This window comes from Lycium ferocissimum, chromosome 8 (assembly GCF_029784015.1).
Source record: "Lycium ferocissimum isolate CSIRO_LF1 chromosome 8, AGI_CSIRO_Lferr_CH_V1, whole genome shotgun sequence".
Taxonomy (NCBI): Eukaryota; Viridiplantae; Streptophyta; class Magnoliopsida; order Solanales; family Solanaceae; genus Lycium; species Lycium ferocissimum.
The window spans coordinates 27125266-27141802 of record NC_081349.1 but is presented as its reverse complement, the minus strand read 5'-3'; the positions used below and the strand labels follow the sequence as shown (position 1 = coordinate 27141802).

The 16537-nt window shown below is 35.2% G+C and overlaps 2 protein-coding genes across 3 annotated transcripts; both read right to left on the bottom strand.

The window, feature by feature from the left end:
- Nucleotides 1-5394: 5394 nt before the first annotated feature.
- LOC132066773 (F-box/FBD/LRR-repeat protein At1g13570-like) lies at nucleotides 5395-6966 on the bottom strand. The gene has a single exon (XM_059459986.1). The coding sequence runs from the start codon at nucleotides 6938-6940 to the stop codon at nucleotides 5972-5974; it is 969 nt and encodes a 322-aa protein (XP_059315969.1). The 5' UTR covers nucleotides 6941-6966; the 3' UTR covers nucleotides 5395-5971.
- A 3643-nt stretch (nucleotides 6967-10609) lies between these two features.
- On the bottom strand, nucleotides 10610-15623 carry LOC132067768 (F-box/FBD/LRR-repeat protein At1g13570-like). 2 transcript variants are annotated; one of them, XM_059461086.1, is made up of 6 exons: nucleotides 15591-15622; nucleotides 15243-15342; nucleotides 13350-13530; nucleotides 11501-12355; nucleotides 11241-11405; nucleotides 10610-11150 (listed from the first exon to the last, which is right to left on the bottom strand). In XM_059461086.1, exons 4-6 carry the CDS (start codon nucleotides 12326-12328, stop codon nucleotides 10866-10868), a joined length of 1278 nt encoding a protein of 425 aa, XP_059317069.1. In that variant the 5' UTR covers nucleotides 12329-12355; nucleotides 13350-13530; nucleotides 15243-15342; nucleotides 15591-15622; the 3' UTR covers nucleotides 10610-10865. The 2 variants fall into 2 exon arrangements, with proteins under 2 accessions (XP_059317069.1, XP_059317070.1); XM_059461087.1 differs by lacking the exon at nucleotides 15243-15342 and having other exon boundaries at nucleotides 15591-15623.
- Between the last annotated feature and the right edge of the window lie 914 nt (nucleotides 15624-16537).

Genomic DNA, 16537 nt, shown 5'->3' with positions numbered 1-16537 from the left:
GTGCTGGATTATTATTATCAATGTAATCAACCACCTAAGGAAGATTAACAAAGACCCATCTCTGTAAACTTATTGAGGATAAAATGTATTATGGAAATAAGAAAGACAAAGGAAAGTCAAAAACCTGAATTTCCATATATTGCAAACATGGGAAGCTTCTAATCAAGCAAAGAGCACATGAGATGATGTCCAATTTATATAGATACGAACAATGTAGGTAAAGGGAAGCCTTTTTGATACAGCTCCACCTGCTCTTGCTAAAATCTAGGAAGATGATGCCAAAATCAGGATGACTCAAACCAAAAAGATGTTGAATTATTGAAAATGCATACCAAATAAATGGATGAAGCACATTTACCTCGACAAAATGGTTATCCAAGTGGAGATCGTCAAGACCAGAAATAGGCTCAAAAAACTTGGCAATATCAAACTTTCCCGGCCTCTCACGATATTCACAACACCGAAGTGAAAGTTTAGACAAACGAGGAATAGTTTTCAAACAGATACAACTTATATCGGCAGTGAAATCAAAGTATTTCAGCATGGGAGCATTAATTTCAGTAACACATGAACTTTCTGATATTCCCAGCACCAACTTGTCAAGCAAAGGGCAACTAGAAATTAAACTTTTGAGAAATTTTGAAGGAATTTTGACGTAAGATAATTCCAGGCTGATTAATTTATCAAATCCTTTGAAGGATGGTGGAGGAAGCGACATTAAGCAATTCTGAAGAGTCAAATTCCTCAACTGCAAACATGTGAAAATTGAAGAAGGCAAATTGTATTTGTCAGCCTGGACCTGAAGTTCAAGAACAAGATGTTGAATGTCATTTCTAGAGAGAAAATACATCAGGTTGTCAATCTTAGGATAGCTCTTAAGATTAGGAATGGAGAGGGTAAACTTAGTAACTGGTCCTTCGTGAAGGGTCAAAAGGTGATAAACAATGTCTTTAAATCTAGGAGTACGGTCAGAACTTTGTGAAAGGTTCCAAAGAGATTCATCAAGTTCCAACTGTGGAAGCCTGCACCTTATATATCTACAAGTCTTAGCTAAGATGCTAGTCCTTACAGCTTCTCGGAAAAGGCAAACGCATTAGAATGTTATCGATTGCTTTATCAGGAAGGATACTGAGTATATCCAGAGGAACACTTCGACAAGCACGTTTTTGACCACTAGGAGACATCTTGAAACAATAATTTCCAATTGAAATCTGCATAAAGTAAATAAGAATATGAAGATAGGAAAAAAAATCCTAGCAAGATAGAACTGTTATTCACATAGAAACATCAACGTACAGCAACTGAAATGAAAAAAAAAATAATAATAATAATAAAAAGGAAAAAAGACCACTGCTAACAATAACACACTACATCAATAGCTATGTTGCTCAGACTCTTTAAAAATGTTGCTGCACCGATGTCGGATTCTTAAAAAATGTACTACTTTGGAGAATCCGACGCGCACCTGTCAATATTTTCGAAGAGTCCGAGCAACATAGAATTTCAATAGTTCAATAATCTAGGAGATTATTCAGATTTTTTTTTTTTTTTTTTAAAAAAAAGGAGAAAACAATCCTTCTTTCTTTCACTTTGTAGTATACTTTAGAAACTCACATTTATAACAACAAGATTAGGAGAAAAATATTACTCCCTCCGTTTCAATTTGTTTGTCTGATTTGACTCGGCACGGAGTTTAAGAAAGTAAAGAAGACTTTTGAATCTTGAGGTCTTAAACTAAAGATATGTAGAATGTACTAAAATGTCATTTAATCCTGTGGTCTTAAACACGCCATATGGAAAGTTGAAATTAATGAGTTGCCAAAAAGGGAAAGAGACATTCTTTTTTAAATAGACTAAAAAGGAAAGTAAGACAAACAATTTGAAACAGAGGGAGAAATAGTCATACCCGATAAAAACTCAAAATTTTCAAGTTCGTATGTTACTAAACAATTAGCTTTATTTTTAGTTTTTGCTTCCTCGCTAACTTGTACTAATTTCAATAAAAGCATCTCTTATTGGTGGAGTTTAAAATGTTATTGCTATAATACTTTCAATACGATTTCTCCTACGTGACAATGATTTAAGAGTTCTTGGCTGCCAGAGCAAGTGAAGTACCAATGAGGCTTCCCTTTGATCTAATTAAATGTGTCAAACATCTTTATCTTCCTGATATTTGCCTGGAAAAAATTGATTTGGTCTCATGTGCTCTTTGCATGATAAGAAGCTTCCCATTTCTACAATATTTGGAAATTCAGGTTCTCTTTCTTATTTACTCACTTTCATAGACCTTATATCCTCAATAAATGCGGACATTTGTTTCTTGTTAATCCAATCTTAGACTACTGATGATGATGATGATGATGATAATGGTGATGACAACAACGACAACAAAAACAACAACAACAACAACAACAACAACAACCATGACAATGATGATGATGATGAAGATCCTGCTCTAGAAGTGGAACATTTCACAGATGTAACATTTGATCACCACAGGGAAGTTAAGCTAGGACACATTTAGGAAACAAAGCCTGAGACGCAGCTTATCAAGCTTTTGTCAGCCAATTCTGCGATACTAGTGAGAATGTTAATTGAGTCATGGCTAGAAGATGACTCTCTTGATACAACAATAAACATACTGACTAAGCAAACAAAATTTCAGCGGGCATCACCTGAAGTAAGTTGTATATAACTTGGATAAGCAGCCATATTAAGAACCTGAGCTAAAAGTACTTTTTCTCGACAACTTTATGCCTATAAGGTAGAGAGATATGGTGATCTGAAACTAGCATGAATTTAGTAGTTCGTCTTCTGCCTAGTACTGCTATGCAAACTTTTTTAAAGAAATTATTCAATATGTGCGTGTGTGATTCATTTAATCTCGTGTCTCTTATGGAGCTCATACTGTCTTTGTCTGCTGCAGTTTCTTCCTCAGAGATGTTAGTACTATTCACATTCAGGTCACTTGGTAGTTATCGTGCTAGGTGATGAAATTTCAAAATAAAAGTTACATATTGTAGTGAATTCGATTACAGCTAATGTCTTTTATGTAGGTAGTCTGCAAAAGACGGACTCTTAAATTAGAAACTAATATATGGAAGCAAAATCACTAGTCAAAAAGGTCCGAGTCTTCTATTTCGGTTTTTTGGGCTTACACCCCAAAACAAAATCTAGCCCAACACCTAAGCGCACGCCCAGAACAATGGGGCTTATGCCTTGCGACAACATTTTTTTGCGCGGAGTGCCCTTCTTTTGGGGTGGTCTTTAAATTTTGCCCCTCGTATTTGAAATCTTTAAAATTTGCCCTTCAAACACCCATAGGTTCCAGTGTTCAACCTCACGCGTCAAAATTTTAAAAAAATTCGCATGGTAGTTTAAATTTCAAGTATGCCGGGACCCTGCATACTTTTGTTAAGGAATTACCAAAGTTATGCCGGACCCGCATACTTAAGCCTTGTGGGGCAAGACTTGGCATACGGTCCCGCATAACTTTGATAATTCCTTCACAAAGTTATGCCGGTCCTGATAAAAGTTTGCCCATTAAAAGTATGCCCCCACCGGCATAACTTTGTGAAGGAAATATCAAAGTTATGCCCTTAATTCGACATACTTATGCCAAGTCCGCCCATAAGGCATAAGTATTCAAGAAAAGTCACTACATAATTTTTAACTACATGCCCATCCTAATTAAAATAAATTAATCCAAACTTAACAATATTAACACATCCGCCACGCATTGACAACCTCATCATGAATTGCATTTGCACCAAGATTCGACGATTTCCACCCAAAGACAAGAGCATGTTTATTCCCGTCAAGAAGTAAATCTTAGATAAAGCCAAGACAATACCTGTGTAAGTAAGTTAGCTATAGATGGTCTACTACACCTAATGCTATCCACAATGTCGAAACTTTAGGTCCTCCACGTGATACACCTAGCAAGCTTCCACAAGAATGATGAATATTTTTGAACCACTTTCTTCTCCGGGATAATCGGTAACAAAACATGCTATGACTTTATCACTCAAATATTTACTTCGTTAGGACCCGTGATAACTTTGATAATTCCTTCACAAAAGCTTATGGCGCCTAAAGGCATACTTTAATGGCAAACTTTTATGGACCAAGCATAACTTTGTGAAGGAATTATCAAAAGTTATACGGACCCATACATTATGCCAAGTCTCGCCTATCGATAAGATGCGGGGTCCTGATAACTTTGGTAATTCCTTCAAAAAGTTGTATGTTGGCGGCATAGCGAAATTTAAACTGCCTTGCGAATTTTTTTTTAAAAATTTTGACCGCGCGTGGTTCGAACCTCAGAACCTATGGGTTGTTAAATGGGCGGTGTAAAATTTAAACATTTCAAATATGAGGGGCAAAATTTAAAGACCACCCCAAAAGAAGGGCAATTCTGCGAATTGCCCTTGCGACAATCCCCAGTGTGTTTTTTTACGTCCCTCCCGGGACTCACTCAAAAATGCCTATTAAAACACCGATAGACGACCTTACTCTTTTACTATGAAAACAAAAACTTACAGCCACTCTAGTTTTGCTGCTTCAATCTTATCCTTGCATTGTTACATAAATAGGAATATACGAATTGACAGTAGAAATAGAAGAAGATAATTTTTTTGCGTTGATGTGACAGTTCATTGAGAATCTTACATACACTCATGATATATAGTTCATGTGCCTTTTTTCAAGTATTCCAGCATTGATTTGTTACATACTACAGAAGTATATTTTATGGAAAAGAACAGATAGAAAGTTCAACAAAATGTCCTTTCAAGAACCCAGGAAAGAGACTCTTGATATTAGTAAAGGGGTTTGAATGATAAAGTCTTTCCCTAAAATTTTGTAGTATTTCAAAACTGCCTTTTTTATGAACCTTAATTATTGGATGCTTAGTATATATTATAACTGCAACTGTTCCCTGAAATGCTTTTATATGCTACACAACTGTTCTGTATCTGTTGACATTTTCTTCAAGTAATAAGAGCACATTAAAAATCAGCTTTTCCATACTTGAATTTTCGAACTAATCATGACACAATGGTTCCAGACTTGGGAAGTTAGTTACATTCTATGACAATAAAACCGCATTGAAATAAAGAGATCGGAAGGAGTTAATCCAAAAGTTGACAGAAAACAGGATATTCTACTATGTTTATGCAGACTTAAATTCATCATGCATTGCTCCTCAATAAAAAGAGAACATTGAGAGCATTGCTCATGAAGGAACACTTTGAGCTTCAATCCTAGTAGGATTTTGTGCAAGAGGTGTCGACTTACTACAATTTAACTAGAACATGAATTTGATTCAAATTGATGTGCGAGCACACACGCAGAGTAACCAAAAACATAACTTGAAAGAAACAACCACACAAATTAATTCATTTCGCAAGTCTCATTTCATAGATCAGTCAAGAACATGCACTAAATGTAACATCCCTTAGTGTCGTAATAACAAATTCATAGCAAAACAAATTAGTCAGCAAAAAGCATAAACAACTTCTACTTCAGGTGATGCACGCCGAAACGAATTTAGCAAAACAGGGATTTTGTTTTTGATTGTTTCACCAGCATGATCATAATCTAACAAGGGAAAGATTAGCAACGTCTCTAGCATGGGAGATTTGGCCAACAAAAGCTTGATAAGTTGCATCTCAGGGTCTGAGCCTGTAGTACATCTTAGCTTAACTTTCCTAAGGTGACTAAATGTCACATCTGCGAAATCTTCCAATTCAAGGCATCGTAGTGCTGGAATATCATCATCTTCATCAAGCATCTACGAAAGATAATCAACAACCCAACTCTCGAAACTTAGTGAGGATTTAAAAAAAAATATGAAAGGAAAGATTCAAATGATTAAGAACCTGGATTTCCAAATATTGTAAATATTTGAAGCTTCTAATCAAGCAAAGAACACACAACACCACGTCCAATTCACCTAGATAAATATCATCTAAGCAAAGACGCTTGAGACAGTTAAGATCAAAGGGAAGCCTTGTTGGTACTTCACGTGCTGCTGCAACCAAGAACTAGGAAGAAAAACAAAATTACTCAAAGCCCAAAACATATTCCATATATGAAAATGCTGAATGGAGTGATAAAGCACATTTACCTTGAGACTATGGCCTATCAATTCGAGATGTTCAAGATAATAGAAAGACTCAAAGCAATTTCTTGTCCCCACATGATAATTTTTATGACAAAGTGAAAGTTTTGCAAGATGAGGGACACTTTTTAAACATATAGATCCTTCAGCTTCGGCGAAGTCAAAGGCTCGCAGCATGGGAGCATTAATTTCAATGACATCGGAGTAAACATTATGATTCAGCCCCAACTGATCAAGCAAGGGGCAATTAGATATTAAACTTTCAAGGAATTTGGATGAAATTGTGATGCTACATAATTCCAGGCTAATTAACCTATCAAATCCTTTGAAGGCTCGAGGAGTAAGTTGTATTGAACAATATTGGAGAGACAGATGCATCAATTGCAAACATGTGAAAACTGAAGAAGGCAATTTGTATTGGTTATAATAGGAGAATGTAAGATCAAGATGTTGAATGCCATTCTTAGAGAGGTAATATATCAACTTGTCAATCTTAGGACAATCTCCAAGATCATGAATGGAGAGGATAAACTTTGAAATTGGTCCCGCATGAGAGGTCAAAAGATGATAAATAATGTCAGTAAATTTGATTGTAAGAGGTATCAAGTCCTTTGTTGTTCCCCAAAGTGTTTGATCGAGTTTCAAATGAGGAATTCTACACCATTTATATCTCCATTTTGTGGATAAGATGCTTGTCCTCACAGCATCTCGTAAAGGCAAACATATAAGAATATCATCGATTACATTCTCTGGAAAGCTACTAAGTACATCCAGAGGTACACTTTGACAAACATGTTTTTTGCCATTAGGAAGCATTGTGAAACAAGAATCGCCAATTAAAATCTGCACAAAGTAAGCAAGAATGTGAAGATAAGAAATATCCAAACTGAAAGCAGAAAAAGAAAAAGCTGCCCGCAATAATACATCATCAATCTAGGTGACTATTTTAAATGTTATTCAAAAAAGAAAACTCAATATAATAAGCTTCAGAAACTCACATTTACAGCCAAGGCGGAGGCAGAGGGGTTTAATTGTTTAATTGAACCCCCTTTGATGAAAAAGTATACATATATATATATAGGGCAAATATGATTTATATATCTATACATTTTTTTTTCCTTTTTAGTCCGCTCCGTTTATTCCTGGCTCCGCCACTGTTTCAAGAGTAGGAGAAAAAATAAAACCAATATTTGTCATATTTCAAACACAAGATCGGCAGTACAACTTTGGCAAGATTATGTAGGCTTGCACAATGTTCATAAGACAAACCTGGTAACAAGAGTCGTAATTCAAAAGTTCTTCGATAGTATGAAGACTCTATTTGTATCCACACCAAGACCGATCTTTACTATCAACTTCTTGATTAATGAAACTCACAAACAAATTGGATCAACAATATTATGAGGATCTTTTCTCAAAAAATATCAAATCACAATAAACAGAACAAGAAAATAATTTTCTTTGTCAATGATATCTTCTCTTTTGATACTAACACTCTTTCATAGTGTTTTTCTCATAATAAACTTGCTATGAACTTTTCCATCACCCTTTATGTAACATTACCTATGAACCTTTTGTTCTATTAAGTTAAGGTGTCGATTTACTTGAGGCAGGAGTTTAATTCAAAAATTAAACTAGGAAATTTTCGTTGAAATTTCGAATCTCAAGGCCAAGCCTTTTTGGACTTTCCATAAAGTTCATCCAATTTAGAACTGGATACGTGACGGCTGCGCAAGGTCCTTGAAGGACTTTCTTTTCCAATTCCAAGTTGGACAGTCTTTATTAATATTATATTATATTTCTCATATATAATTAAATATTAATCATAATTATCAAATATTAAAAAAAAATAAGGTACTAAAATATTATAAAAGAACAAATAAAGCAATTCGAAGTTAGTAAAAATTGGGTGGGTTGAATTATGACTTGCATTCTAGCTAGGGGCGGAGCTAGCATAGTATTTGGGGGTTCGGCCGAACCCAGTAACTTTGGTCTAAAAGCCTGTATTTGTCTTGAAAAATTCATTGAATATGTATAAGTTATTAATATAGAACCACTAACTTGAATGAATTAGAATCTCGAACCCACAAGCTTTGAATTAATTCGCCTAGTCCTAGCCATTCTAACCTATTTTGATCAATTAACTTTTGAGGGGCAATTCCTATTTTGGTCTTTAATTAACTTTTGAGCGGGTCAATAACTGGAGTTCCAAGTTCGAACCCCCGCTTGATCAAATTTTTAAAGTTCGCAAGGCGAGTTTAAATTTCGCTATGCCGTACAACATTGATCGGTTACTTTAATTTTTACGGGCCTTGGCACTCTTGCGGATCCCGGCCTCGAAAATTCCTTCACGAGATTCGGGTTCGAACCCAAACTTTTAATGAAAGTAGTTAAAAAAATTAATTCGCAATACGCCTTATCGTGTAGTTAATCATAAAATTATGCCCTATAACTTTTCCTTGAACATAGACTTTATAGAAACCTCACATATTGGCAACCAAATTGAACTTAACAAAAGGCAAAGAAACGGTCATACATTGAGAGCAAAGTATGCTCATATTATTGTTTTTATATTTTATCTACCGGTGCATCGTAGGATGTGTCAATTTGCACAACCCGTAAGGCAAATACTAACGAGGCGTACATTTGAAAATTTTAAATATGCATTAAGATACATTTAGTTAGAATAACATCCACATTCTTTATTGGTTTGTTATGATTTACTTGTGCATTAAAAGTTTGTCCATATATAGAAAACTTGTTAACTGATGCAAAATTATACCGGACCGCCGGGAATTACCAAAGTTATACCGAATCTCTCGATTTCATAAATTATGCGGGGTCGTATAACTTTGGTAGTTCCTTAACAAGTGTATGCCGGTCCGGAGCCCACAAATCTTGCCTTGAAATTTTTTTTTAATTTATGCTTGAGCGGGGGTTCGAACCCAGAACCTCATGATTTCTACGTGAACGCTCAGGTTGCAACACAAAGGGCAAAAATTAAAAGACCGGAATATGAGGGCATAATTAAAGACCATAAATATGAGAGACAAAATTTAAAGACCAACCCAAAAGAAGGGCAATCCGCGCAAAAAAATGTTATTAACTCAGCTTATTTTGACCCACCCAAATTCAACCCAACCCGCCCATTTGACACCTCTACAAAGAAGTAATTTGAGATCCATTCTCATCTAAAGTATACTAAATTTCCATTTTAGCTTAATGAATGTCTTCATACCAAATTGTGCACTTAAGTTGGCACGGAGGGACCCTATTTTTAAAACTTTCAACACTTGCATTAGATTTGTATTGAATTTTCAGTAACATTATAAATCGGTTTTATATGGTAGTAGTATTTTTCATGCTCCTATTTACTACATAATTTCACAATGACTTCACAAATAGCGATAGGAAATATCCCCTTCTTTTTAGTTTATATTGCAGGAAAAAACAAATCTTCTCATCGAGTGTAAAAAGAACAATGGAATATATTGGTGGCAAAGTATTGCAAATCTGTCCGGTTAGAATGGTACATAACTGTTTCTGTTGACGCATCACATGTTGATCAGTGGATTTTTCATAGTTGGTGTTGCCGCGCATGAAGTCATTTTTATGGAATTGATTATTTGCCAAATTGACTATGAAAACGAATACTTGCAGGCATTCCAAGTTCCAAATTACTCGGCCACGAAGAAGTTTTTAAAAGGTGTAACATATGCACTGAAACAAAACGTTGAAAAAGACAGACTATGACTCGACTTGATTCGCCTACAGTATGACTCATAGTCTCATACTGTAGCAAATCTCAAATGGAACTGGCTCGGGTTTTGCTAGCAACATAATTGAGCTTTGCTCCAACTCAAAGTCACCTGCTCGAGAACCGATTGGCGGCCAAGATTTTCACCTAGGGGGTTCAAAAATGTGAAGAAGTAAATATACGTAGAAGCCAAGGGGGTTCAACATTTATTATATATGCATTAAAAAATAATTTTAATCTTATATATATACTGTAATTTTTTGCCGAGGGGGAACCCCCTGGAGCCTACCTAGCTCCGGCCCTGCTCAGAACTGCAGCAAGTTCGACCAAGCTCGGCTCAATGCCAGGCCTACTAAAATGTGGAATGACTCACAACAAAAGTCAGATCGAAAATACTATCAACCTCAATCTTTTGTCTGACTATTCGTTGGACACGTTAATACAACTTACCCCAATTTTAATCTCTTTCACTTTGATCTAATTGCTCTGGAGACAGCATAAGTCAATTCGAAGATATTATTAACCTCAATCTACTCCAAATCCATTAGATCAAAATGAAAGAAATTAAAATTGGCGTCACCAGTATTAACTCGTCCAACAAATAGTCAGACAAGTTACTGTCATATGATATCAAGGAATGCAAAAAAGAATACATAAAAATGTAAAATGACTTTAAAGACCATAAATGTAATAAATATTTTGAAGTCAATTAACTGGAACGTCACATGTGGGCATAGAAAACAGAATAAACTCTATTAGATAAATATACTTTATCAAATTACCTTGGTGAAAAACTGGAAGGAAAAAAAAAATTGCACGGCAGTGCTATTCAGAAATTACATGGCTTTACCTGAAAGTCATGAAAATATTTGAAGTTTGAAATAAACAACCACAACATCAATTCATTGTAGCAAGTCTCATTTCAATCACACATTTCTAAACTCTTAGCATTATAATTACAAAGTTGAAGACACTATCCGATGCTTATCGATAGACAACTTCAGCTCTAGGTGATGCACGCTGAAATTTTGTTAGCTCTTTCAGTATTTTGATTGTTGCAGATGTTTTAACAAACCAAGAGGCCTCAATTACCATCTTCACCAGCACAGGAGACTTGGCTAGCAGAAGCTTGATAAGCTGCATCTCACGCTTTGAGCCCACAGTATTTCTTAGCTTAACCTCCCTAAGGTGATCAAATATGACATCTGAAAAAGCTTCCACTTCAAGACATTCTAGTGCTGGAATATTATTATCATTGTAATCAACCACCTAAGGAAGATTAACAAAGACCCATCTCTGTAAACTTATTGAGGATAAAAAGTAGTATGAAAATAAGAAAGACAAAGGAAAGTCAAAAACCTTAATTTCCATATATTGCAAACACGGGAAGCTTCTAATCAAGCAAAAAGCACATGAGATGATGTCCAATTTACCCAGATATGAACAATGTAGGTAAAGACGCTTGACACAATTAAGATCAAAGGGAAGCCTTTTTGATACAGCTCCACCAACTCTTGCTAAAAACTACGAAGATGATACCAAAATCAGGATGACTCAAACCAAAAAAAATGTGCAATCATTGAAAATGCATGCCAAATAAAGTGATGAAGCACATTTACCTCAACACAATGGTTATCCAAGTGGAGATCGTCAAGATCAGAAATAGGCTCAAAAAACTTGGCAATATCAAACTTTCCCGACCTCTCAAGATATTCGCAACACCAAAGTGAAAGTTTAGACAAACGAGGAATAGTTTTCAAACAGATACATCTTATATCGCCAAAGAAATGAAAGGATTTCAGCATGGGAGCATTAATTTCAATAACGTATGAACTTTCTGCTAGTCGCAGCACCAACTTGTCAAGCAGCGGGCAACTAGAAATTAAACTTTTGAGAAACTTAGAAGGAATTTTGACGTAAGATAATTCCAGGCTGATTAACTTATCAAATCCTTTGAAGGCTGGTGGAGGAAGCGGTATTAAGCAACTCTCAAGAGTCAAATTCCTCAACTGCAAACATGTGAAAATTGAAGGAGGCAACTTGTATCTGTCACCCGGGACCGGAGGAAGTTCAAGAACAAGATGTTGAATGTCATTTCTAGAGAGAAAATATATCAAGTTGTCAAGCTTAGGATAGCTCTTAAGATTAGGAATAGAGAGGGTAAACTTAGTAACTGGTCCTTCGTGAAGGGTCAAAAAGTGATAGACAATGTCTTTAAATCGAGGAGTAGGGTCAGAACTTTGTGACAGGTTCCAAAGAGATTCATCAAGTTCCAACTGTGGAAGCCTGCACCATATATATCTCCAAGTCTTGGCTAAGATGCTAGTCCTTACAGCTTCTCGTAAAGGCAAACGCATTAGAATATTATCGATTGCTTTATCAGGAAGGATACTAAGTCTATCCACAGGAACGCTTTGACAAGCACGTTTTTGGCCACTAGGAGACATCTTGAAACAATACTATCCAATTGAAATCTGCAGAAAGTAAATAAGAAAATGAAGATAAGGAAAAAAAATCCTAACAGGATAGAACTGTTATTCACATAGAAACCTCAACATGCAACAACTGAAAAAGGAAAAAAAAAAAAAGACCACTGCTAGCAATAACACATTACATCAATAGAAACTCACATTTATAGCAACAAGATTAGGAGAAAAATAATACTCCCTCCGTTTCAATTTGTTTGTCTGGTTTTGACTTTTGACTTGGCACGGAGTTTAAGAAAGTAAATAAGACTTTTGAATCTCGTGGTCTTAAACTAAAGATATGTAGAATGTATCAAAATGTCATTTAATTCTATGGTCTTAAACATAACGTATGGAAAGTTGAAATTAATATGTTGCCAAAAAAGGAAAGAGACATTCTTTTTTAAAAGGACTAAAAAGGTAAGTAAGACAAACAAATTGAAACAGTAAGAGTACCCAATTTTAGGCATGGTTGAAAAACAAGGTCAGGTCAGTGGCTGTTTCCACAGCTATGTCAAGATTGGGCATCCAAACTAGTAATAGTTTTACAGCTAAAATTTGGAAAGCTAAATATGCATAGTAGCTTAAAAGAATCTGTGCGAAAGTGATGAGTTGAAAAAGCTTACCAGATACAATCGAGGACAATCAATGAATAGGTTTCAGTTTTGAGATTTGTTATCAATCGTTAGAACTGTTATTCACATGGAAACCTCAACATGCTACAACCGAAAGAAGAAAAAGAAAGGCTGCTAACAACAACACATACATAACGACTTCAATAACCTAAGGGTTTATTTAAGATTTATTATTAAAAAAATGGAAAAACAACAAAAACAAGTTTTTCTCTTTAGCTCGTAATACCGGTCAAAATCACTACTCTCTTGAAAACCACATAAAACAGAGAAAAATCCACAATGAACGGCAAATAACAAGTGAAGCAGAACACATGAAAAATGAATAGAATTTGCAGGAAAATCGAAGGGAAGAAGTTGAAAAAACTTACCAGACAGCCAGATTTCAGTTCAAACAATGCGATGCAGATACAATTACAAATGACGGCAATCAACGGCAGGATTTGGTTTTAAGTTTAGGCATCTCTCAGTTGGAAGCTACAAAAACCCTCTTCTGCACCTTTGCTCCTGTGTTGGTTGTTGTTCTCAGAAAGTTAATTAAAAACGGCATCCCTGCAAAGATTTGCAAATATTTGGTGATATGGACAGATTGATCAAGAAAATGTATACCCATACATAGAATCTAGGAAGTAGAAGTAATATTTTGTAATGCCTACGATTTATGGGCTTCTTTTTACTCAACGTTACAAATATTGTTTATTTTATAACAGAGTAAGCTTCATACTACTATACTAGACTGAGTAGAGTCTATTAGTAACTGGTGCAATGACATGTTATTTAGATAGAAATAACAGTTCTTATATCAATTATCTCACTGTGCCATGCTTTTCACCCCGTGACGCGGTGACTAGAGGTGTATTTGATAAACGGGGAAATTCATTGATGAGTCCCGCTACTCAGAAAAAGAGGGTGGTGCTGCCGTGATTTCATTTTCTGAATCATTTGTGTCAACAATATTTGTTTAATAGTATAATATTTCGGATGAAGATAGATTTAGTCATGGTTGCCGCATTCAGTGAAAATACATACCATACCGGAATTAATTGGCGCTCCATTTTAGATGTTTCATTCTTGGAATAGGGGAGTGCATTTGTCTTTCGGCTTATCCATCAATTCTAACATTTTAGTTATTTTTTATAACAATTGCGACCATTTGATTATTAGAAGTAAAGTTTTCAAGATATGATCATGGAGATCTTCCTCCCATGAATTTTAATTGTTGACTATAAAAAAATTTCTATTTAAGGAGTTAGGTTATCCACAATTTCTTTGCATGTATATGGAATTTACTTAAAATCTGTGAATAGTTAGCTTTCGTATAGTCTTTTGGTTCTCCAATTATCTTTTTGAATTATTATGAGTTTCTTTTCATGAACGAATGTCATTTATTGTTGTGTATGAGTTGATGCTAATTCAAATAGTATGCCTCATTGGTTCTTAAAACATAGATATGTGACAAGAAGCTTTATATTAAGAAACGCATCTAGATTTTATTGCGACTTAATACTTTTAATAATTTATATATCTGAGCAATTCACATGTAACAAAGTTTGAGTTTACTCATTTCTTTCATGATTTGTGAATTGTGAGACAATATGTGGTACATATAATCTAATCGAAAATGGAAAGAAGAGGAATAGCTTTATGACAAATACTATTAAAAATATTAATTATTGTTGTCAGTAAAGTCTTGACACCACAAAAGAATTTGGCATGGTCAATGACAAATTCTTATGCAATTTGCTTTCCATTTCTAATTTATTCCTTAATAAGAAAAGATTAACATGTAAATCCAACGAGGTTAACATGCCAGCGCGGGACAAACATGCATTGAGGTGAGAGAGCCCAAGGCTATATAAGCCTCACATCAGCTCCCCATTTAACCGATGTGGGACCCAAGTCCCATTCCTTGCAATGATATCATTACAAACCACCACGCCCCGCATCAGTAGTCCTCGACGGTCGTGTGCTAGACCATTTCTAGCCCCGGGCCAACACTACAATACCGGCGTCACCGTTCAAGGCACGACGGGCGGTGGGTGGCTCTAATACCATTGATACAACCTTAGGAGAACCACACTCCAAAGTGGTATTTGTCATGATATTATTGCAAGAAATGAGACCTGAGTCCCCCATTGGTTAAACGGGGAGCTGATGTAGGGATTATATAGCTTCGGGCTCTCCCAACTCAATAACTAGCTTTTGGGGTGTGGTTCTCCTAAGGTTGTATCAACACGAAAGTGATAAAGTTTGAAAAAACTTACCAGATACAAATGAGGACAATCAATAGCTAGTTTTCAGTTTCGAGATTTGGGATCAATGGCTAGAACTGTTTATTCTCATAGAAACCTCAACAAGCTACAACTGAAGAAGAAAAAGAAAAAGGCTGCAAGCAACAACATATACATAAATACTTCAATAACCTAGAGGATTAATTAAGATTTATTATTTTAAAAAATGGAAAATCAAAACAACAAAATCAAGTGTTTCTCTTTGGCTCGTAATAAAACCACATAAAAACAGAGAAAAATTCACTAGTGAAGCAGAACGCATGAAAAAAGAAAAGAATCTGCAAGAAAATCAAAGGGCTGAAGTTGATGAAAAAAAGTTACCAGATACAGAGGACAGCAATCAAAAACCCTCTCAGAATGTCTAGTAAAAATGACAGCACTTCAAAGATTTGCAAGAGTAGAATAAGCACTAATATATATACTGTCAAATTAATTTGTGTCTTTTGCACTTTTGTCCCTGTTTTGTGTGCTCCTCTTTCATTTATGTCCTTCATAACACAAAAATTTCATATTTGGCTGTTGCTACTGGCTTTTATTACTGCTGACTTTTACTAATGCTACTTTCTCATCTTTTCTTGAGCCATAGGTCTATCGGAAACAATCTCTCTAACTTTTAAAATAGGGGTAAAGTCTGCGTACACTCTACCCTCCCCAGACCCCACCTAATGGATTATACTGGGTATGTTATTTTCATTGTTTAGTATGAAAGAAAAAGTTCTACAAGTGTTTATATTTTCGTATCGTAATATCCCACAAATTATATCGTGACATGTCTTCAGTTTGTAATATCCCACAGATAATATCGTGACTTGTCTTCAGTTTCTAAAGAACTTATATCCCACTTGACATAAGTTCAGTTATTAAAGGGCAAAAACTAAAGACGAAACTATTTTAAAGATAAAAATTAAAGACCAGCTCATTTCAAGGATAAAAAGGCACTACAATTTTATCAATTAATTTTTCAATTTTATTTCAGGTAGCAAGCTAGCTGATGTGAAAAGTGGTTTAATTTGCAGCAGAAACAGACGTGTTCTACTTGTCCAAATTTGTCAGAAATAATAATAGCCTTTACATAGAAAGCTTGTAATGAAATAGTCCCTCCATCTCATAGTGCTCCTTTTGTCTCATTTTAAGTGTCGCTTTAGGTCTTTTCATGCTTATTAGGCAAAAAATACTCTTTTTTTTTAATTTATTTGTTTTACTTTGACTGTGCATGAAATTTAAGAAAGTAAAAAAGATTTTTGAATCTTCTTGTCTTAAACTAAAGA